The 24,058-nt window shown below is 40.6% G+C and overlaps 1 protein-coding gene across 1 annotated transcript; it reads right to left on the bottom strand.

Moving 5' to 3' along the window:
* Positions 1-369: 369 nt before the first annotated feature.
* Positions 370-21,668, bottom strand: LOC132992553 (bile salt-activated lipase-like). Its single transcript, XM_061061940.1, has 11 exons — positions 21,536-21,668; positions 21,014-21,161; positions 18,193-18,312; positions 17,914-18,111; positions 17,679-17,809; positions 16,876-16,983; positions 16,642-16,756; positions 1,435-1,621; positions 1,094-1,297; positions 773-982; positions 370-633 (listed from the first exon to the last, which is right to left on the bottom strand). The coding sequence occupies exons 1-11, from the start codon at positions 21,599-21,601 to the stop codon at positions 459-461; spliced, it is 1,662 nt and encodes a 553-aa protein (XP_060917923.1). The 5' UTR covers positions 21,602-21,668; the 3' UTR covers positions 370-458.
* Positions 21,669-24,058: the final 2,390 nt, after the last annotated feature.

Here is a 24,058-nt window from a genome sequence, read left to right on the forward strand (position 1 = left end):
CACCCCAGCATTAATTACAGACTAAAAACAAAAATCCATCAGAGAATAATAAATCTGCTTTAATCCACAAAAACAAGCTTTTCTCTCTGTTTTAACTTTGACAATGTTAAACATTTATTATTAGTAGTCTGTATATAAGTACACCGCCAGCCAGCCTTTGTTTTGTATGCATTTTTATGTTAAAGAATGAACATCCCCTAGACGCCATCCAATCTCATAACATCTCAAGTTGAGATTGTCAGTGGACTGGAGCAGTCAGAAAACTATTGAATGGCTGCACAGTTTGCATTGCCAAAAGAAGGAAAAGCTAAATTAATACAAAATAAACTAAAAGGAAAACATGCAGCTAAATGAAACCAGGGAACTATCTTTGCCTTGTGATCCATTTATTTCTTCAGGAGATATTACTGATGATGTTGCTTAAGGTGTCTTCATGTGCAGGTGATTGCACTGATTATTTATTCTGAGATGAGAGGAAGGTTGGGAAGGATGCTGGCCCAGAATTTAACATAACTGATTCTCAACTGCTGTCTCACATAGCCCTCGTCCATATCAGAATTGATCTCCAGGTATTGATGATTGATGGTAAACTCAGGCCAGTTAGTGGGCATGTTCTCTCCTTTGGTGGGGTCCCTGTAACCAGAGAAAGGGAACTGAACTCAGGCACATGTAGTTTTCTATCTCAGTATGTAGTTAAGTTTTTTATTCATTTATTATCACTGTTATTATTTTATTTCTGAGATGCTCATGTTGTGTGTCTGCAGAAGTATACCCCGTTTTAGCAAAGTTGGTCCAGTAGTTGATCATGTAGCGGGAAACGTCGCGGTGGCTTGGCCAGTAAAGGAGGGGTGTGGTGAAAGGTTTTCCAAACACGTACGACACATCATCAGCGTGGTCGGCTCCCATCCAGCTTGGGTAGGGTTTGAATTCGCCACCCAAACGGTTGGGCTGAGAGAACAGGTAGGAGTAAGTACGGCCGGTTCTTTGTTCGGACATGGAAGAGAAAGGGATGTAACAATGAATACACCAAGGAGCGTGACAAATAACAGAAGTCTTACTGGTAGAAATTTCTTCAGCAAAATCTTGTTCTCACGTGGCGTTGGCAGCATGAAGGTAGAGGGCAGCCTGAGTAGGAACCAGGAAGATGAAATCTGTTCCAACATCCACAACAGTTTTCTTGATTGTCTCCTGGGTAGGATTTGGTTCCCAGTTTGAGGTATATGTGGAGTAAGCATTGTCTAGAGATTCAGGGCCACTATCCTTAACGTACGAAGCCAGGAGCCTCTTCAAATCCCCGCTGCAATCAGGAAGAAAAGGTTTAAAATTTAGATCTGACAAGAAACTTGTTTTTTTGCCCTGTAAAATATGTCAATACAACCACAGAAAAAAATACATTTTACTGTTTCACACTTCAACCAAATGTCTTGAACTCACACAGGTGTGTCCACCACGGCGAGGTTGATTGAAGGAACATCCAAAGAAGTGAAGATGTGTCCGTCCATGTCATTGACTCCAGCGATGTAGTCGATCTCAGCAGCATTGTGGAACAGCTTATGAGGCTCATCAGGCAGGAAGTCGCCGTCGACCACAGGAGATAGGAGAAGGTTGAACACAATGGGGTCTGATGGAAGAGTGCAACATCAGATGCTTGCTACCTATGTTTTACATCTGACTTTCTAATCTGTCATTTGCTGTAGGACTTCTAAATTAACTGTTTCTAGTTTGAATAAAATCTATAGTGACATTAAAAACTTACTGAAAATAGTTCAGTGGTTGAAATTTAAAATGATGTAGGTGGTCAGTGAGCCACTAGGTGGAGTCTTTGTTGTGAGTTATCGTCAAAAGTAGAAGGCTTTAGGACACAACATATGGCTGTAGGAGCTGGGGATTACACCCCTGACTTTTGGGCCTAAAGATGACTGACTCTACCGCTGATCCACAGCCTGTGTAACACACTTTGAGTGCTTCGCGTACACAGACTCAGAAATGCAAACACATACACAGCTTTTGGGCCTCAGCCATGTGTGTTGGACAAAGGACTCAGACCTGTATCACAGTTCTCAAGCCTGACTATAGTTATTTTGGAGGGTACTAAACAAAGGAGTCTTAGCCCAGCACCCCCCAACAGAAACTAACAAATAGGTGTGAAAAGTGGGGGGGTGGGGGGTGTCTGAATTCTCTATCCTCATTGGAGGAGGCCTAAGGTAAACCCACAGGCAGCTCCAGTCTTTAAAAGCAATCGCCAGGCATTGCTTCCTCCTCTTCAAGTGTTGTCTGCCGACACCAGAGGACACACTCTCCAACAAGATGGACTGCAGCATTCGAGAGAAACCCTTTCCTCCTCTTGGCTTACATAGGTTAAACTCCAGAGCTGAGGTTGTTCATTCTAGGTAGCTCTTCACATGCTGAATTCAAGCATCAGAGGATTCAGCAGACTACTTCCACGGCATATTTTTAGGAGTTTTGGGCGCAATCAGATGCTATCAGGTTCGAGCAAAAAGAAGAGTTTCTTTCCTTTGATTTTTTGTAAGACGTCATTGAACGCAACTGGACAGGAGCGCTGAAGGAAGCCCACTGATCCCTGAATCCACAAGGACACATAAAGAACTCGGCTCCTGCAACCAGAAGACACTAGAGCAGCGCTCTGGTCGAAGATCTGAATCCCGCTTCCCTCCTCCTACATCTGCCACGAAGGAACCCTGCCTGAATCTGTTGATTTAACATTCAACAGAGTGACGATCTAACCAACTTTGTAACGATCACCAGAAGTTACCCTAAGTAAGAGCTTTGGTCTGGGCAGAAATAGTTATGTTTCTTTTATAACCACTGATAATTATGCATCATTGTTGACGAGACATCACATTCTGTTTATTATCTGTTGTAAGCTGCTGCCTTTGTTTTATTGTGATGAACTGCTGTGTTCGCCTATGTATGTAATGCTATGCTAGTTTACCTTCAGTCAACGGTTTTCACAATCAGAAAGACCAGTGTACCTACCATTGAATTAAAGTCTAGCCACTGGCTTTCTGGTGTTTAAGTAACAGTTACTGAACTCAGCTCAGAGGGCTCAAACTATTCCAAAAGGTAGCCACAAGGCTTCCTTTGTTGTCCACCATTTTGTCACCATGAAGCCACATGGTGCACTGTCTCTCTCCACCATCTTGTTTTCTCTCTCTCTCTCTCTCATCCACATACATACACGCGCACACACACACACACACACACACACACACACACACACACACACACACATGTTTAAAAAAATTCTGTTATAATTTAAGACAGCACTTGTTTGTGATTAATGATGTATTTGCATTGTGATATAAGCTGGGTGCAAGGGCTTTGTGTACGGATTTCACACCTTCAATTTATTAAATATAGTTATTAATTATTTATATTATTAGTAATTAAGTAACTAATTTGAGACTGATTTGAGTGATATTTTGGTTATATTTCCCTGATTACAGGCTGGTGCCCCAAGAGTTGATTAAACATAGTTTAATGATATTGTTATTTATATTATTAATAATTAAATATAATTATTAAAGAATATAACCAAAGTTGACTTGATACAACTCCAACAAATGGTGCCCCGTGTGAGGCCGCCAATAAACCAGCTTTATTGCACTGTAAATGCACAGTAATCCAAATTTTTAATTCTGAAAGAGATTTTTTTTTTCTTGAGGAAAAATTGTCTTTTCTTTTGAAGATTTACTTTTCTTGCTTGTTGTTTATTCAAAACATACAGCAAGCTGTGGCTTAGTTTGTGTCGTATGTTGTTGAACATAATGATGCAGCCAGGACGACTTTCTTAATGTACTAGTTTGTTCCTTTAATCCCGAGTTTTATCCTGAAGTAATTATTCTAAAGAAATGTATATGTTTTGAACATTCTCATTTCAAGCAAAGTAGACATCAAGTTGTGTTTTAGTTGTGTTGTTGTGTTTTGGTGAGTTGAGCAGTTTTACTTTTTTTGTGTGCTCTTTGTTGTTAGAGACAACTATTTAGCCATTTTTCCAGTTGAGAGTGTAACCTCAGCATTGTTGCATAGCCAGCTGTCTGAGAGGTGTGAGTTCCTCCCTTCCTTTGAGGACATGAGGTGTGAATCCCCTCTCCTAGCTTCCAGGATAGACTGCAGTGATCAGTTGGGAAACCTAGATAAGATTTGCTCTTGTGTTGATCTAGCTTTGTTTAGCTTAGCGGTTTTGTTAACAGTAATCTACTGTGGTTCCATCTTATCACGTAAAATGTGTACCAAGACCCTAGGTGAGCCAGGAGCTGAGACTCCTTTTGGATCAGACGACGCAGCACTGCAAGAAACTGTTGCCGGTCTGACGAACCTCTCCTCAGAGGAGAGTGCCAACCTATATAGCTATTCAATTAGCATTAGTGATAAGAAGTTGGAGGAGCTAGTTGATCTTGTCAACCACCAAGCCAGGACCACTCCTAACAAAGACAGAATGTATGCAGAAGACATACATCAACCATGGGCCAAGGCTCGCTGTGGCTCAGATGACCCACCCCTTCATGATGGAGTTGCTGGTCTTATCCACCTCCCTTTAGAGATCAACAGTCTGAACTCCTACACCCTCAGCACATGCGAAGAAAAAATAAAGGAGTTGGTTGAGCATATAACTAATCCAACTGGGGAACCACAGCGCACAATTTCAGATGTTCAAGGCCAACTTCTCCTCCTTCATCAGCGCAAATCATGTTTGCAGAATGAGGAACATCGGGCACAGCTAGCCCAGGTACGAGAAGAAAAACAGATCCTGCGGGACGACTTCAAAAGAATGCAGGATAAACTTAAGACCTTGCAGACCATGAAGAACCGTCACATGGAAATGCCCCAAGGTCCACGCGTTTCACAATACGCTTTGAGCAAAGAGAACCCTCACCCCTCAGGAGGAGGGACTTTATGCCCCCTAGAGACAGGGAGGAGGCATGGGCCCCGAACGTTACCTGTCCCACGATAGATGGCCACATCTGAGCTGAACACAAACCCTGCCACGGTTGCAACCGTACTACCGTGACAACCACAGGGCTTACGATTCGTCAGACGACTCGGATGACCTTCGCCAGCCTTCGGGTCATTGTCTGCGAACCAGGCAGATAGAACCTCAGGCCAAAGACTTGAAGCGCTTTGACCCAGGTAGCCCAGATTCAAGTATCAACGACTACCTTAGAGAAGTCGAACATTGTCTCCTTGACCTGCCTCACGCATCCTCACATGAAAAACTGAAGCAGATCTGGAAGACTACAGCTAGGAGTGTCCATGCTTTCATGGGGACACTCCCACCAAAGGTCCGATCCTTGCAGAAAGAAAACAAATCTCTTAGTCAGCACTTACAAACTGCCAAGCAGAAAGTGTTGGACATGTTTGAACTAATTCAGGGAGCACAGGTAAGCATGGAGCAAGACATATCGTCAGGATATGACTCTGATCCTGGACCAAGCCCCTTAAGAGATCAAACAACCCTGCTGGAAAAGCTCAGTAAAGAACCAAGAAGCCAGGATGACCCAAGGACTGAGGAAATAAGTCTAGTTTTCCCTGATTTTGAGTGTGGAGCCCCGCCCTTTGGGGAAACGCCCCAGTTCCCTGACAGCTGTGACACCTTTTCACACCTTCACAGGTTTGAATCACCACATAGGAAGGGGGGGTGACTTCCCAGCCCCCAGAGGCAGAGATAACACCAGGCCCCCTCCTGCTACCTGTAGGTTCCCATTGCATGATTCACAGCTGAGGAATAAACAAACCTCAGATGACTCGGATGGCTCCCTTTTACCCAGAGATCAAAGAATGCGCACAAGGCTCATTGAATCTATGGCAAGAAGGCTGTAGAGCGGTTTGATCCAGATAACTCAAACCACTGCATCAATGACTATCTCGGAGTGATTAACCTGTGTCTCAGTGATTTACCTGATGCATCCACAAGAGAAAAACTCTAACAGATCTGGAAGACAACTTCCAAGAGTGTCCATGACTTCACGACTACCCTTCAGCCTGAGATCAGATACCAGTACTCTGGCATTCCTCAACGTGACCTGCAACTTTTCCCCTACTTTAATCGATTAGCCATCTTTTCACGGACTTACACTTAAGTTGCAAGTCGCTCTGAGTGTTTTAAACCCATATACCTACAATGGCGGAGGGTTTAAGAAGCAAATCCGGCCAAGAGTTCACATCTGTCGATGGAGATCCTGAAACACTGAGGCTAGCCCGAGCTTCCATGCTATCTTCGGCACTCACGGAGCGGCGCACGTTCATTGAGACACAGTTTGCCAAGTTTGAAACCCGCCTGGACTCTATTAAAAAGGAGGTAACAAAGAAATCTAACGATATTAAAAAGCTGAAAGTGGAGCACCAAGATCTGTCTTCCCAATTGCCTAAGACGGAAACATTTTTCCAAAGCACCTGCTCTAAACTTGAAGCTAGTACAGTGGCACGAGAGGACGGGTCCTGCAGAGACAAGGTTCGCATCACCGCATAAACCTGCCTGAGAAAGTCGAGAACGGCAATGTGGCGGGGTTTGTCTCATCCTCCCGCCTGAAGTGGTTACCTACTCTTGCCGGTGAGAAGTTGGAAATAATGAGAGCCCACCGTATAGGACCGGAGCGCAGCAGCGGGGGCTCGCGCACGATAATCTGCAAGATGCTACGCTACACTGACCGTGATCGCATCCTGAAGGCAGCCAGAGTCTCCCGGATCAAGGTCAACGGCAGAGGAATTAGCTTTGCAGTTGACTACAGCAACTACACCATTAAACAGCACCACTCATTCTCACAAGCCATGGAATCAGCGAGGAAACTCGGCTTTTCTTCCTTCCTCATCTACCTGGCATGACTGAAGCTGTCCCGCGGCTCCGATGTCTTTTTTGAGTCGCAACATGAGGCAGAAGAGTTTCTGAATAATATGTCCCAGCCGACTGGCGAGGGAATTTGATACGTTTACTAGGAGATCTGCTTCTCTAAAGACGGGACCTTTTGAAACAAGGGAGCACTGATTTAAGTTTCATGAAGCCTGTTTCCAACCTTGTTAATCAGGCTTCCCGTCGCTCTAAGGTAGGCACCATAACCAAATCAAGACACTTCAACCAAAGCAAGACACCATAACCAAATCAAGACACCACAACCAAATTAAGACACCATAACCAAATCAAGACACCACAACCAAAGACAACACAACCAAATCAAGACACCACAACCAAAGACAACACAACCAAATCAAGACAACACAACCAAAGACAACACAACCAAATCAAGACACCTCAACCAAAGACAACACAACCAAATCAAGACAACAAGACCAAAGACAACACAACCAAATCAAGACACCACAACCAAAGACAACACAACCAAATCAAGACAACACAACCAAAGACAACACAACCAAAGACTACACAACCAAATCAAGACACCACAACCAAAGACACCACAACCAAATCAAGACAACACAACCAAAGACAACACAACCAAAAACAACAACCAAATCAAGACACCACAACCAAAGACAACACAACCAAATCAAGGCACCACAACCAAAGACAACACAACCAAATCAAGACAACACAACCAAAGACAACACAACCAAATCAAGACACCACAACCAAAGACAACACAACCAAATCAAGACAACACAACCAAAGACAACACAACCAAATCAAGACAACACAACCAAAGACACCACAACCAAATCAAGACACCTCAACCAAAGATAACACAACCAAATCAAGACAACACAACCAAAGACAACAACCAAATCAAGACACCACAACCAAAGACAACACAACCAAATCAAGACACCACAACCAAAGACAACACAACCAAAGACAACAACCAAATCAAGACACCACAACCAAAGACAACACAACCAAATCAAGACACCACAACCAAAGGCAACGCAACCAAATCAAGACAACACATTGATTTTAAATGCTAATTACAAAGGATGATTTCCACTTTTAGACAAAATGACTGTGAACCTGAGAGCTTAACACCTTGCAACTAAAAACCTGTGTCACACTAAGCATCCCCTGGGGACAAAGTTTGACCTCTTACCTCACAGCAGCTTTAAGAAAACAATTGCTGCAGAAAATAACCATCAACAAAGTCAACCAACCAAACAAAGACAACACAACCAAATCAAGACACCACAACCAAAGACAATACAACCAAAGACAACACAACCAAAGACACCACAACCAAAGACAACACAACCAAATAAAGACACCACAACCAAAGGCAACACAACCAAATCAAGACAACACAACCAAAGAAACCACAACCAAATCAAGACACCACAACCAAAGACAACAAAAACAAATCAAGACATCACAACCAAAGACAACAACCAAATCAAGACACCACAACCAAAGACAACACAACCAAATCAAGACACCACAACCAAAGACAACACAACCAAAGACAACACAACCAAATCAAAACAACACAACCAAAGACAACACAACCAAAGACAACAACCAAATCAAGACACCACAACCAAAGACAACACAACCAAATCAAGGCACCACAACCAAAGACAACACAACCAAATCAAGGTTTTGTTTGATAACCATGATTTTAAGATGGTTTCTATACTGATTGAGCTCCCAAGAACAGCTGTAAATGTTGTGCTTTGCCTCTGTGCACTGCCTGTCAGCATTAGTGTCCGATCTGACTTAAAGCTGTTCATTTGCAATTACTGACATCGTTTTCCTCCTCTCTACATCCTCACTTTTGTTTTACTTACTCTAATGTACGTTGCTTTGGATAAAAGTGTCTGCTAAATAAATTGTAGAATTGTAGAAATACATTCAACACAATCAAATACAGCAAAATAAAGACAAGGCAACAAAAAGTAGACAATACTGACACAATAACCACATGCAGCCAACACAACAAAATGCAAAGAAAAGGCATTACCATCTACAGGAAAACCAGCCGCAGACAATAGAACATAGCTAAATGTATTTTCAAACAAAAAAGTTGTGTGTTTGGTTATATGTTGTCATTTGTCTTAGAATAGATTATATGAATGGAGAATCCGAAGGGGGCTATTATCTTTGGAGGCAGGGCAATGTTGATCAGACGCTAAATGCTCATCAGACTAAAGCCAGTGGGCGTACAATTGGTTGTGATGCCTGCGTAAGGTTTTGCCATCTGCAGTCTATTCTATAGTATATATTTGGTTGTGTTTTCTAGATTTGGCTGTGTACCATTTAAAATACAATATACCGTTTTGTGGTCTGTATTTGTTTGTGGTTTCTTTGATTTGGTTCTGTTGTCTTGATTTATTTGTGATGTCTTGATTTGGTTGTGATGTCTTGATTTTGTTATTCTGTCTTGATTTGGTTCTGTTGTCTTGATTTGGTTGTGATATCTTGATTTGGTTGTGATGTCTTGATTTGGTTATGGTGTCTTGATTTGGTTGTGGTGACTTGATTTGGTTGTGATGTCTTGATTTAGTTATTGTGTCTTGATTTGGTTGTGATGTCTTGATTTAGTTATTGTGTCTTGATTTGGTTGTGATATCTTGATTTGGTTGTGATGTCTTGATTTAGTTATGGTGTCTTCATTTAGTTATGGTGTCTTGATTTGGTTATGGTGTCTTGATTTGGTTGTGTTGTCTTGCTTTGGTTGAGGTGTCTTGATTTGGTTGTGGTGTCTTGATTTGGTTGTGGTGTCTTGATTTAGTTATGATGTCTTGATCTAGTTATGGTGTCTTTATTTGGTTGTGGTGTCTTGATTTAGTTGTGATGTCTTGATGTAGTTTTGATGTCTTGATCTAGTTATGGTGTCTTTATTTGGTTATGGTGTCTTGATTTGGTTGTGGTGTCTTGATTTGGTTGTGATGTCTTGATTTAGTTATGGTGTCTTGATTTGGTTATGGTGTCTTGATTTAGTTATGGTGTCTTGATTTGGTTATTGTGTCTTGATTTGGTTGTGATGTCTTGATTTAGTTATGGTGTCTTGATTTGGTTATGGTGTCTTGATTTAGTTATGGTGTCTTGATTTGGTTATTGTGTCTTGATTTGGTTGTGATGTCTTGATTTGGTTGTGATGTCTTGATTTGGTTATGGTGTCTTGATTTAGTTATGGTGTCTTGATTTGGTTATTGTGTCTTGATTTGGTTGTGATGTCTTGATTTAGTTATGGTGTCTTGATTTGGTTATGGTGTCTTGATTTAGTTATGGTGTCTTGATTTGGTTATTGTGTCTTGATTTGGTTGTGATGTCTTGATTTAGTTATGGTGTGTTGATTTGGTTGTGATGTCTTGATTTGGTTGTGGTGTCTTGATTTGGTTATTGTGTCTTGATTTGGTTGTGATGTCTTGATTTGGTTGTGATGTCTTGATTTAGTTATTGTGTCTTGATTTAGTTATGGTGTCTTGATTTGGTTGTGATGTCTTGATTTGGTTGTGGTGTCTTTGGTTGTGATGTCTTAATTTGGTTGTGATGTCTTGATCTAGTTATTGTGTCTTGATTTAGTTATGGTGTCTTGATTTGGTTGTGATGTCTTGATTTAGTTAATGTGTCTTGATTTGGTTGTGATATCTTGATTTGGTTGTGATGTCTTGATTTAATTATGGTGTCTTGATTTAGTTATGGTGTCTTGATTTGGTTATGGTGTCTTGATTTGGTTGTGGTGTCTTGCTTTGGTTGAGGTGTCTTGATTTGGTTGTGGTGTCTTGCTTTGGTTGAGGTGTCTTGATTTGGTTGTGATGCCTTGATTTAGTTATGGTGTCTTGATTTGGTTATGGTGTCTTGATTTGTTTGTGATGTCTTTACATGGTTGTGTTATCTTTGTTTGGTTGGTTGACTTTGTTGATGGTTATTTTCTGTAGCAATTGTTTTCTTAAAGCTGCTGTGAGGTAAGAGGTCAAACTTTGTCCCCAGGGGATGCTTAGTGTGACACAGGTTTTTAGTTGCAAGGTGTTAAGCTCTCAGGTTCACAGTCATTTTGTCTAAAAGTGGAAATCATCCTTTGTAATTAGCATTTAAAATCAAACGTCATTATATATATTGAGGTAAAATAAGTGTATAAAGAAGTTTCTTATAAACCTGTCTGCATGATTGTTATCCTAATTTACCTTACATACATTTACGCCATCATAAGAATTGTTTTGTATCCCAGCTCCATTGGTTGCCTGATAAATCATTCAACATAAATAGCTATTGTAGCTTTTTTTTAAACACTTCTTCATACTTAGGGTATTATAAAAACTATCCCTTCATCCAGTGTATCCTCTGGGGTAACTAGGGTTCTTCTTAAAGGCAGGAGATATGGTGACGACACACCATCTTTATATGACTGAAATACAAAAAACTACAACAGGCTGTATGGCCGATATACAAATAGACTATATGAAGTATATTTAATTTCTAAGAACTCAAGGTTATATATATCAATACTGTTTTTAAGTTAATTAATATTTCACAACTGATGTCAAGACAATGCTTTAATTTTTTAGAATGAAATAGAAACAATGTCATAGGTGACAATATTGTTGAAAGCAGCGGGTTGACTCTGAGTGTCACCATATAAATCATATGTAAGATAGAAAATATGAGACAAAATGTATTAGGAATAACTATAAAATGTCTAATTATATATATATTACAGAATACAATTATATTGTGTCTTGTTGTTAAGTCTTAATCTATAGTTTGTGGCCACCTCCTCCCACATACATATAGGGCCGCATTGTACCAGGTCGCCCTGAAATCCTGGCTGCACTAGTTTCCTGTTAGGGGCTGGTGACACCATAGGGTCAAGTGAAAAGTCAAATAACTTGCTTTTATGTTGAGATAACAGTCTAAAGAAGATAAAAATGACATATTTTAATGTTTGGTGTCCTTACTTAAAAAATGACAGACTTGATATACATACCTATTGAATTTCTGTTTCAATTTTCTACATGTGTCTTTAAGTGTGAAAAATTCAAAAATTTTAAATGGTATTGATAAAAACTTTGCATAATTGAAACTAATAACTATTTGTGACCATCCTGTCCAAATTTGGTGAAATTCTGATTCTGATCCCAGAGATACGTGATAAGGCTAGAGCTGTCCCATTTGGAGAAGCCCTAATTTGACCTATTTTCGTTTTTTGGTAAGATGCATAAAACATCCCAAAAAAGTTATTTTGCAGTAAAATATTTTCATACAACCATCCGTTTCATAAACTAGACATGTTTAAGTTATGAAGAAATATGGTTGTGCTTTGTCCTACCTCGGGTAGGGGTATCTCAACTTTTAGGGGCCCAAGTTCCTCTACTATATGGAGGTCAGCGTAAGTTCAGACAGGAAGACTGGTTATATTCTTTCACTCATTCATTCATCCTTTCACTTCAACCTAAACCACTCCCCCTACTACTTCCTCTGTCTCCCTTCTCTGGTGATCAGCTGTTTATGGGCGTTTATTCTTCAAGTGATCAACCAATCAGATTTGGGCACAACCTCTCCCATCCAATCATCCTGCAGCAGCAAAAAGGCTAAAACAGCTCTCTCTCTTCCGCAGCCCTTCTGTCTTTTCAGTGCAACCGCTGTAACCCACCACCACCCCAGTCACCTCCATTCCAGCTCAGCTGAGTCCAGATCAGGCTCAGATACCAATTCCTCATCGCAGCCTCCATTCATCTTCACCACCACCAGTGTCTAGACTCCATAGGGGGGTCTCCTAACCTGCTGTCGGCTTCATTACCTTCCGAGTGGGAAGTCATCACGATGGAGTCTAATCCCCCAAAGACTTTGCACATTCAAAATTAAATTGTTTCACATTTATTGTAAATAAATAATTGTTCATTCTCTCCTGATTGAAATGTATTGGGAATGCAGGGATGTTAAAACGTTTTGGGGTGAGGTTTGTGATATTCTATCTGATGTACTGGGTGTAACTGTGCCATGCTCTCCCGCTCTGCTGCTCCTAAATGATACAACCTCAATTAACATGTATAAATACACGTATTCTTTTAACAGGCATCAATGCAGCCAAAAAGATGTTAGCTTTATGCTGGAAACCCCCACACGCAGTCACAAAAATCCAGTGGATTAACACATATATTGATATCATTGGTGTGGAGCTGTCAGTGGCAAGAGTGCATGGTGCTGCAGCTGTCACCATCTCGGCATGGGAATCAATGCTAGAAAGAATTAACAAACTGCTGTAAGCACTATATTATTATTTTATTTTTTATCTATGCTCTGGAATCTGGAATCTGTTTTCCCTGCACACAGTATTTATTTATAATAGAGACCTAGGGGGTGGGGAGGGAGGGTTTATGTTTCACTTTTTTGTCTCCTTACTTTTTGTCTGTATTCTATGTATTCTGTATTTTTATGATTGTTGTAACTCTGTCTGTTATAAAAGGAAATTAAAAAGTTGATCACAAAAAAAAAGATACCTGTACTCTGCACTCTGCAATGCTTTGCGCCAGGAATACTCCACTGACATTGACCCTGCATCTGCCCTTCTTAGTGCTTTCAGTGTCTTGCACCAGAAGCACGAGGCCCCCAAAGATTATTACTGGCGCCTAAGATCTGCATATTTCCAGGGACATAAGGCTCCAGGTTTGGAAGAGAACCAAACTTTCAAGTCCATCTTCATGCACAATCTGCATGGCTGCGTGCGGTCAGATGTCACCATGCATAGTCGTACACATCAGCTTAGTATGAAAGAGATCAAGAAATTCGCACAGGCGGTTTGGGAGACATGCTTACGTTACGTAACACGTGAAGGCAACAAGTTGCCTCGTGCTAGGAATAAGCATAAGAGACCACGTCACCGGCAGAATAGAGAACAGAGCCAGGGGGGTGAAGGTGGGACTCAACCACAGAGTAGGTTCCAGGCTGGAGAACTGATCACTACCAGATCCGAACGGAACTCTCGGTATGGCCGTAGCCTGAGACAGAAGGGTAGGTATAACTGGAGTTCCAACGAGCTTCCTAAGAAAGTAATTTCTGACAGTTCTGCCAGTGAGTTGGAGCACATGACAGAGGTGGTATGTCAGTGGGCCTCCCTCCCTTACAGAGAACCCGATTCTGACTCCACATAGGAGTTGGGGTGTAGCCTCCATTCCGAAAACCCAACAAGGTCACTCTACCAACATGAATGTTTCCTAATCCCTGTTTTGTGTTTTGATATTGGTAGTGAGACACATAATGTACATATACATTTACACACCTACATGCCACAAACACCATCCCACAGGCTTACTCCTGCTCAGGCTAGGAGTTAGCCCACAAATCTACACCTGATACTCTTCTCTTTCTCTCCTCCTCTTGTCTGTTTGTTTCATTTGTTTTGTTAAAGAATGCACCTTGAGTAGCAAAGCTTTGCTAATGCCTGGTTATGTTTTATGCCTAGCTTTAGACATAGTTAGACAGTCTGCCCAGACTTTGCCTCAGTGTCTGCCCAGACCGAATGCCTCTCAAAATGTATGGACTTTTTGCTCACTAGCTATTTGAACACTTGTCTCCTAACACATGGACTGTTGGCCCCATTTGCCCTGAAGACTGTGACCCGCAATCTCATTCTTCAGGACAAAGGGGGGATGTTGGGCCATGCAGGCTTAAGACAGGCAAACAATGTACTTGGGCCTGCATCTCTGTGAGAAGCCTCATTTGAGTTATTCACTGAGATCACAAAGAGACCTAAAGGACTCTTAATCCCAGAATCCCCTGCAATACTTCACACCTACGTGTGAAGAAAGGGGGGGACCGGAACCTCTCTCCTCTCATTGGAGGGGACCTGAGGTAGACCCCAAAGGAAGCAGACCAGGCTACAAAACTCCAAGACTTCCATTGCTCTTTCTCTTTCCACGCGCTGACTTAGAGTGTTTGGAGACTTGCAGAAAACAGGAGTTGATCTTGTTTTGGCGCGCAGGTAATCCGCGGCCGGCAGTGTTCTGAATTCCAAGCTTGGATTGTCCAGTGAACGCATCTCAGTTTCTCGGAGAGCGTCAGGCTATACCAGATTATCAGAAAGATAACGGCCTTATTCCGTTCTGCAACGAAAGGACATCAACGGACATCTTTCCACTCGACGGAGAACACATCGAAGCCGCTCTTGCCGAAAGGGACCCTCGCTGCCATCAAACACCTCTGCACCAGGACGGACAGAAGATCTGTTCCATCGCCGGACTCTTTTTCCCTTCACCAATCGCAAAGCGATTCACAAGTGACGCTCAATTAGGTCTGGGCAGAATTAGCTTTAGAGAGTGTTTTTTTTACAATTGATTGATTGATGCGAAAACTGTAATTTTTCTCTTTCTTGGACCATCGCGTTCCGAGTTTTACCTGTTTAAAACTCTTGTTGTTACCGTTTCGGACCGCTGCTTCCTATATGTGTTTAGCGTAACAGCGTTATAACCGGGTATTACTCTTCTGATCAGAAAGGCCTTATAAACCGTATTAACTTGAATTTGGCCATTAGTTTCTTTCTGTGAATGAAGGGAATTACTCCGAGTTGTGGCACGGGATTCGAACTGTGATCTGGCCTCTTCAGCCACGCATTTCTCTCTTTCTTTTCTCCCCCTTTCACTAACACACACAGACACACACACACACACACACATATTCCCGTGTAGACGTACATCCGGAGACTAACTCCACCACCGCGCCAGTAGACACATAGGCTGCACACTCACACATAGAGATCTGTACACTCGCGGCCATTCAAACGCCTCAGAGAAAACAGATCGTGCAGGGCCGAACTCGGCCTCTTTAGACAATAGACCACGCCAGGTCTTTGTTAGGTGTGTGCCATTGGAAGGGTGACTATGTGGGTACGAAGCCATCTCACCCCTCTCTTCCCCTCCTCTCTCTCTCTCATCCACACTCACTCACACGCACACACATACACACACACACACACACACACACACACACACACACACACACACACACACACAACTCCATTCTTACTCCTCTTCCACAAGCCTTGCTTGATAATGTCTGTTTGCTTAGATTAGTTTATAATAGTTATTTGTTTGATTAAGTTAATTGATTTTGGATTTGTTTGGCTTTGTTTAAATGAATTCCGTTATACTTTAAGAGAGCAGTTGTTTGTGATTACTGGTGTATTTGCATTGTGATATAAGCTGGGTGCGAGGGCTTTGTGTACGGATTTGATATTTTGGTTATATTTCCCTGATTCCAGGGTGGTGCCCCTAGAGGGTGGTGCCCCTAGAGTGCCCCAGGGTGGTGCCCCTAGAGTGATTAAACATAGTTTAATGATAGTGTTATTTATATTATTAATAATTAAATATAATTATTAAAGAATATAACCAAAGTTGACTTGATAAAACCCCAACACAGCACAACTTCTCTTGCTGTCTCCAACATTACACATCTCCACCATCTTCCCCTCAGATATGTGTGAAATTGCACATACAAATTGACAACATGCAAATGTTTCTGTATTTTTATCTTGCACCCAAAGATACACTATACAAAGACACACATACTTTAGATATGGGTACTTAATTGCTTATGTATTAAAAACGTTTTTTTTTTTTTTAGTTCTGGTAGATGTTGAACAGAAAATACACTGCAAGTTGAATTGTTAAATTCTGGTAGACAGCACCATAAAGAAATGTATACTTATCCTGTAGACTTCAGGTTGTATGAATTTTAGTTCTTACCATCAGGTGAACTGACAATACTGATATTGCCAGCCATGGTAAGAGTCACAGGATCAGTCATCTTCAAACATTCAGCCATAGAATCATTGGTGGGGCAGTTGACCTTCAGGGCAATCTGGAGAGGAAGTTCAAATGAGCTTTAGTTGTTTACCAGCTCTGAAATAGTATGTACATTTAAAAAATATTCAAAGGTTTGTTAAAGAAATACAAGAAGTCAGGGAGGCTATTATGTACCTCCTCAGCATATCTGCGGGGGTTTTTGTTGATAGCCCAGGGGCAGAATGCAACCCCGCTCTGGGAGATGGCTCTCCTGATCATTCCTTTGTTGTGTGGAGTGAGAATCTGCAGACGCACACAAAACACAAGAGATATTTTATTTTAACAACATTAAGTTATTAGTCACTGTAAATGATGATGGAGGGTTCAGCATTTCTGGGACTTTTAGATGTGTATATTTTTCCTACAGGTGTTCTAAATACCAGAAATGAACTTTTAAATTATAGCAAATGGTCATCAATTTACTTGAACATCAGTAGGGCCACCAAGGCAACTGTGCACAAATTCTTATTACCTGCATGGTTACATGGCAAATGGAAAAACAGATGAATGTTTATTATACAAAGTGTCTGGTTGTGGGTAACATGTTTTTTACACAAAGTATAAAGTTGGGTTTTTTTAAGAAAAAAAGTTGTGTTGCTTGGAAACAGATCAGTTCCAGTCCAGTTTCAGAACTAGTTATGTTAGCAGAGCCATACGAAGGATTTAATAAGCAAAATTGAAGAATCAGGTGTTAATGTGAAATTTAACGTAATATAGGTCGCTTATAATGCTGTTGTATAAAGGCAATGCACACTCAAGCGTGCTGTTATGGCAATTACCAGAAAAATATAGACATTCAATATAGATATTCCCTTGTTAAATTGCTTAATGATTTTTATTGATTAAAATTACTTCAGAAAAATTGTGGAGAAGACTTAATGTCATATATTTAATATTTCATCAAACATTGATGGAATTCAAGAAAAATACTTTCTCACCTGGAAGCTGACACTAGCTCCCCCTGCAGACTCTCCAAAGATGGTGATGTTGTCGGGGTCTCCTCCAAAAGAGCGGATGTTCCTGTGCACCCAGGCAATAGCAGCCTGCTGGTCCCAGAGACCAACGTTTCCTGAAGGGGAATCACAGCACAAATGACTGATCTCAATGAAAACTTGCAGGAAAGTCCACTTCTTCATGCTCTTTTTTCAAAATGGTGAGACAAAATAAACGTACCAGGCAAATCAGAATCCCCAGTGCTCAGGAAGCCCAGAGTTCCCACACGGTATCCCAGTGTCACCACAATGACATTGCCTCTGTCTGCCATCTCCTGCCCATCGTACACATAGTCATGGAAGAAATTAGCATTCATGGAGCCTCCAACCAAGAAGCCTCCTCCGTAGATCCAAACCATGACGGCCATACCTGTGGACACTGAAGAGCAACAGTGATTGCAGCTGGTTGAATTCAATATATAATAATACTGAGACTTTGTGGGCCTCTTGTTGTCTTTACCTGAGCTGCCATGAGGAACCCAGATGTTAAGGTACAGACAGTCCTCACTGCCTTTTGTGTCAGTCATGATATGGTTCACCTGAAGGCATCTGTCCCTGAACTCAGTGGCCTTCAGAACACCTGCCAATAGACACACAAGGTTAAAAGTCAGGGCTGTGTATTCACAAGAACCTTAGTATAGGGGATACAATACAATATATTGGAATATGTTGTTTGGAGTAGCTGGAGACTGAAATAATGGAAGATAGATTACAGTGTTGCTATCAGTCATTCAAGGGTTTAAACAGATGTTCTCCCTTCCAACATGATTATGTGGCTGCTTGGTCAGTGGCCCTATGCTCCAAAATATGAAAGGGTTGACAATTTGTCATGTGAAGGGCTCTCAGGAAGAACGTAGCAATTGTTGCAGTTGTATGCACCAATGTTTACTGACCTATATCCACAATTTTCAGACATGCAACTTTCATAAATATTTGTTTAACATTGCAAAATGGCCACAGTTTGGTTCAATCAATCAAGCAATCAATCAAGCGCCTTGCAGCGGATGGGCTGAAAGCAGCATCACCAAATGTCTTTGTGTTACTTTGTGGAACAACGAAAAGAAAAGACGATCTGAGGGACCGCCCTGGTTCGTATACTAAAAGCATCTCTGAGATGTAGTCCGGTGCAAGACCATGTGGTGCTTTATAGACAATTAAAATAATTTTAAACTCACGGGCAGCCAGTGTAAAGATTTTAAAATTGCTGTAATGTGTGCTCTGGTCTTTGTTAGCACTCGTGCTGCTGCGTTTTTAATTAGTTGCAACACGTTAACTGTATTCTTTGGTAGACCAGAAAGAAGAGCATTACAGTAGTCTAGCCTCCTCGTAATAAAAGTTTGCATTAGTCTCTCTGTTTGGCTCAGAGAGAGAAACGTCCTCACTTTTTTAAAAAAAGAATTGAATGATAAAACGCTGTTTTTGTGATGGAGCGTACATGTGGCTATAATTAAAATCAGAATCAAATAAAATATCTAGATTTCTTGCTGCTTGGCTTGGGTTAAGTGCAAGTGCATTAAGTGTAGAGGCCAGTTTCTTTGAACCAATGGTGAGTACTTCTGTTTTGTCCTGGACTAGCTGTAAAAAGTTGTGAGACATCCAAGCTCTAATATCTAAAATATAGTTAACGAGTGAGTCAATTGGCCCAGTGTCATCAGGAGACGTGGACACATAGAGCTGAGTGTAATCAGCGTAGCTGTGGAAAGAGACGCCATGACTCCTGGTGAAAATGCCTAAGGGTAGCATACACAAATTAAAAAGTAATGGTCCTAAAATTGATCCTTGCGGTACCCCACATTACTGCATAATGTTTGAAGAACTGGTCATTGATGGTTACTAAAAACTTTCTGTCAAGATAAGAGGAAAACCAGTTTAAAACATTTCCAGACAGGCCAACATGCTCATTTAATATATCTAATAGAATTTGGTGATCAACAGAATCAAAGCAGAACTGAGGTCAAGTAACACCAGAACTGTAGGTTTGTTGTTGTCGAGGTTTGCTCTTATGTCATTCATTACTTTCAGCAGGTCTGTCTCGGTGTTGTGATGTGTTCTAAAACCAGATTGAAATATTTCTAGTTTGTTGTTTGGGTTTGAAAAGGTACTTTACTGAATAAAAACAAGTTTCTCTAAAATTTTACTTAAAAAAGGAAGATTTGAAATTGGTCTATAATTGCTGGGTGATAAAATGTTCAAGTTCCCATTCTTTAAAAGAGGTTTAACCAAAGCCATTTTAAAATCAGTGGGGAAGACACCAAGCTGCAGAGAGTAATTTACTATGGCAATAATGTCTTTGGATGCAGAATTAAAAATAGTTTTAAAAAGGGTGGTTGGAATAGGATCATGGGGAACATGTGGAGGGTTTCAGTTCTGGTATTACTTAGTTCAGTGTGTTAGCATCAACCAGGTCAAATCAGTCATACCCACCATCACATTGTACATGGGATACATGTTAAAATCATTCACTCATTCTTCACAGGATGATGGGCAGACATGATTATCGTAGGTTAAGATATGTATGTGTGAGAGTTGTGGCTACTTCAGGGGTGATATAACGTTTCCTAACAATGTGTTCTGTGGTATTTGGAGAGGAGTACAGTGGCTGGGAGGTGTCAGGCGAATGCATTTACAAAAACGCTTGGCAAACTCCACAACACAAATGCAAAAGTGTGTGTAGGCAATGTGCAGGAGTTTGCCAACAATACCCAGTAATTAAAAACAAGAAACGACCTGATATCGAGTGCCTAGGACCTCTATTTTTATTGCTACGGTATCGAAATAGTTAATATAATTTTATTTTTTTTCAATATCAAAGTTTAAAATTCTTTGACAATCCTGCCCCTTATAGTCTAAAACTGCCATTAGCCTTTTAAACAACTCAACGTGATATTAATTTATTATATTTTTTCATTGCCACTGCCCTTTTAAAATAATTAAGGGTGGTTTTTTTGCCTTATGATCCATCCCACATTTCTTTTCTACTTCTTCTATAGATTTATGTTATGGTTTGTGTGGTAGTGCTAGCTGTAAGGCAAAGTCTCTGGGACAATAAAGAAATCCTTGATCCTTGAACTTTGAAGAAAGAAAAACCCAGTGAGAAATGTATGCTGTCATGACACAATATGTCTTACAGCTGAAGCTGTTAACTAAGATGTATTTCCCTTTTCACACAAAAAATAAAACTTTTAATTCAAATCATTTAATTTCTATGATTGCTTTAAGGACTATGCATCTCTGTGGTGTCGATTATAGTTTTTTAGTCACTGGCCCATGAGTCTACCCACCGTCCCAGCCAGGGTGACGTTTTGGTTTCTGAAACCTTTGAGGGATGTCAGCAAAAGGAATCCCCCTGAAGACATCCATGCTACTGTTGAGCCCAAGACCGATCTGCTCGCCCTCCACCATCCCTCCCTCAGTGTTCACCACTCCGAGCTTCAAAGGGGACAAAGACATGCACACAAAAAAAAATGCATTTCAGGTAAAATCATTACAATGATTGAATAGATCAGTCCTGTTATTGAATAAATCCTTCATACAAATGTAATGATATAATTAGTTATAACTACGAAGGTTAGAAATATGTTGTGACACAGATTTCTGATTAAATATACATCTATTAGCATTTTATAAATAAAATATAATCATTCTTTCATAAGTAAGTATTGCAGCTTAATTACAAAAATGCTGTGGATAAGGAAATTGTAGATTTATTTAAATAATGAACACAATATTAAAGATAGTAAACAAAGATCCTTATTATCTGTGAATGTACAAACATATCTAAAAGTTTCTTGTGGGACACTTACGGAGACCGCAGAGACCGTCTTCAGAAACACAGCAACAGCTACCAATATTCCCAGCTTCATCATCATGCCTTTGAAAACAAGTGTGATTGTCGGACAGACTTTTATAACGGAGACCCCTCCTGTAAACAGCTCCTGACTGCCCTGTTGAACTCTGCCTCCCCCGCTTTAACATAATATTGAGTCACCCTGTGTCCTTAGCCGTACCCAGAATAAGAACAAAGTCCGGAGAGAGGGCCTTTAGTTACTGTGGTTCACCTGAGGTCCATCTGTGTCTACATTTAAAGCAAGAAATTAAAACCTATCTGTTCTCCAAAGCATATGAATAGTTACTTTGTGTGTGTGTGTGTGTGTGTGTGTGTGTGTGTGTGTGTGTGGTGTTCTTTTGTGGTAACTGATGTTTGCTTTGTGGTGTGTATGAATTTATTGATAAGATTTCTGTATCTTATTAATGATTGTGGAAACACTGTTTTTTTGTGTATGCTGTGTTTTGATTTTGTTTTTAACCTCAATGTAGAACTCATTGAGCTTATCTGTAATGAAATGTGCTATATAAATAAAATTGCTATTGCTACTCTATGGGCCTGCTTCTCCCTCTGTTACAAAATATTTAGTCACCCTGTGTCCTTGATGATAAAAAGGTAAAAAACACACTTTTCAGACTAAGCATGATTTAAAGAACAAATGAACAAAACATAACTTAAAATAAAAATAAATAGACAGGAAACAACAGAAGAAGAGTCAGAGGTCTAATCTGGTTCTATTTCATTCTTCCTGACCGCTAGAGGCAGATGTGAAAGAGAATTGGCTGCCTAGTTACAGCATTTAACTGAAATACAGAGTTATATTCTGACAGAGCAAAGAAGTGGCAGAGGACTGATAAGCAGACATCCCGACACTACTGCAGAAAGCTGTACCAGGCAATTTACGTGTACCAGGCCAGGTAAACCACAACACAAAGGGCGGTGAGAGATGGTGGAGAGATGGTGGATGGTTTGATCTCTCAAGGAGCTTGGTTCAAGATCAGAGCCATATCCTGACAATATGTCTTGCTCCATGCTTATCTGTGCTCCTTTTAATTACGTCAAACACAAACACTTTCTGCTTGACAGTTTTGAAGTGCTGCCGAAGACATTTATTTTCTGCCTTTATGGATTGGACCTCATTCTGCAGGCTTTGGTTATTTTCCTACAGGGCTCCTTTTTCTACTCGCAGATGGGTTAGCTGCAAAAAGGACTTGCGTTGGGAAAGAAGGATGGATGGATAGATAGATAGATAGACAGATAGATAGATACTTTATTGATCCCGAGGGAAATTCAAAGCATCCAGTAGCAGGACGTACATGACATTTGTTACAAATTAAACCGCAAAACCGATGCCCCCCTCCCATACATATATATTTACCCGATTTAAAGAATACCCCTAGATGAAACAAACTTAAACTCTGCAATTAAAAATAGATTTATACAAGAAATATACATAACCCGTGCAGGGATAAAAATATATGTGTAATTTAAAGCAAGAACCTATAAACAGTGGAGGAGTTGTCCAAGAACATCCAGGATCATGCTTTGGGGACTCTTGGTTCTGTGGTTGACATGATCAACTAGCTCCTTCAACTTTTTATCACAAATGCTAATTGAATAGCTATTCAGGTTGGTAATCTCCTCTAAGCAGAGGTGCATCAGATCAGTGATATTTTCTTGCAGTGCTGCGTGGTCTGACCAAAAAGGAGTCTCAGCTCCTGGCTCACATAGGCACTTGGAATGCATTTTATCTGGAAAAACGGAACCCCAGGGAGCCATTTATAGCAGAGCCGCTAAGGTAAACAAAGCAAAATCAACAGGAGAGCAAAACTGATTTAAGTACTAGAACATATCACTGCACTCTATCCTGGAAGCTGCTAACTTTAAAAAGCTAAATCAGCAGGAGAGCAAATTGGATCTAAGTTTCAAACTGGTCACTGAGCTCTATCTTGGAAGCTTAAGTGAGGGGATTCACACCTCTAAGGTGTCCTCTAAGGATTGGTGGAACTCACGCCTCTCAGACAGTTGGCTACGCAACAATTATTTAGATTACCCTCTCATCTGGACTAATGGCTGACTTGTTGTCTCATACAACAAAGAGCACCAAAGTCAGTTAAACTACTCAACTTGATGTCTGCCTTGCTGGAAATGAGAAGTACATTTTCTCAAGAAATACATTCCTTTAGTAAATTACTTCTGGATTAATGCAAAAAAAATTAGTTCATTGAGAAAGTCACACTGGCTGCATCATTATGTTCAATTGTTGTATGGACACAAAGAGGAAAAACAGTTATTATTTTAACCATTAACCAACAACATCCAACACAACATACAACACAACTAAGTCACAGCTTGATGTCTGCTTTGCTTTAACAACAAACAAAAATTACATCTTCCAAAGAAAGGAGAATTTTCTTCAGAAGAATCCCTTTTAGGATTTAAAAGTTCGGATTACTGTGCATTAACAGTGCAATAAAGCTGATTTATTGAGAACCTCACA

This window comes from Labrus mixtus, chromosome 17 (genome assembly GCF_963584025.1).
Source record: "Labrus mixtus chromosome 17, fLabMix1.1, whole genome shotgun sequence".
Taxonomy (NCBI): Eukaryota; Metazoa; Chordata; class Actinopteri; order Labriformes; family Labridae; genus Labrus; species Labrus mixtus.

What these genes read in the sequence shown, in the direction of transcription:
- LOC132992553 (XM_061061940.1), bottom strand. Translation starts at nt 21,601, where the DNA reads ATGATGATGAAGCTGGGAATATTGGTAGCTGTTGCTGTGTTTCTGAAG. An exon ending in CCCGCAGATATGCTGAGGAG is followed by an intron (nt 16,757 to 16,875) that starts GTACATAATAGC and finishes CTTCCTCTCCAG; the next exon opens with ATTGCCCTGAAGGTCAACTG. An exon ending in TATTGTCAGTTCACCTGATG is followed by an intron (nt 1,622 to 16,641) that starts GTAAGAACTAAA and finishes CTCTTCCATCAG; the next exon opens with ACCCCATTGTGTTCAACCTT.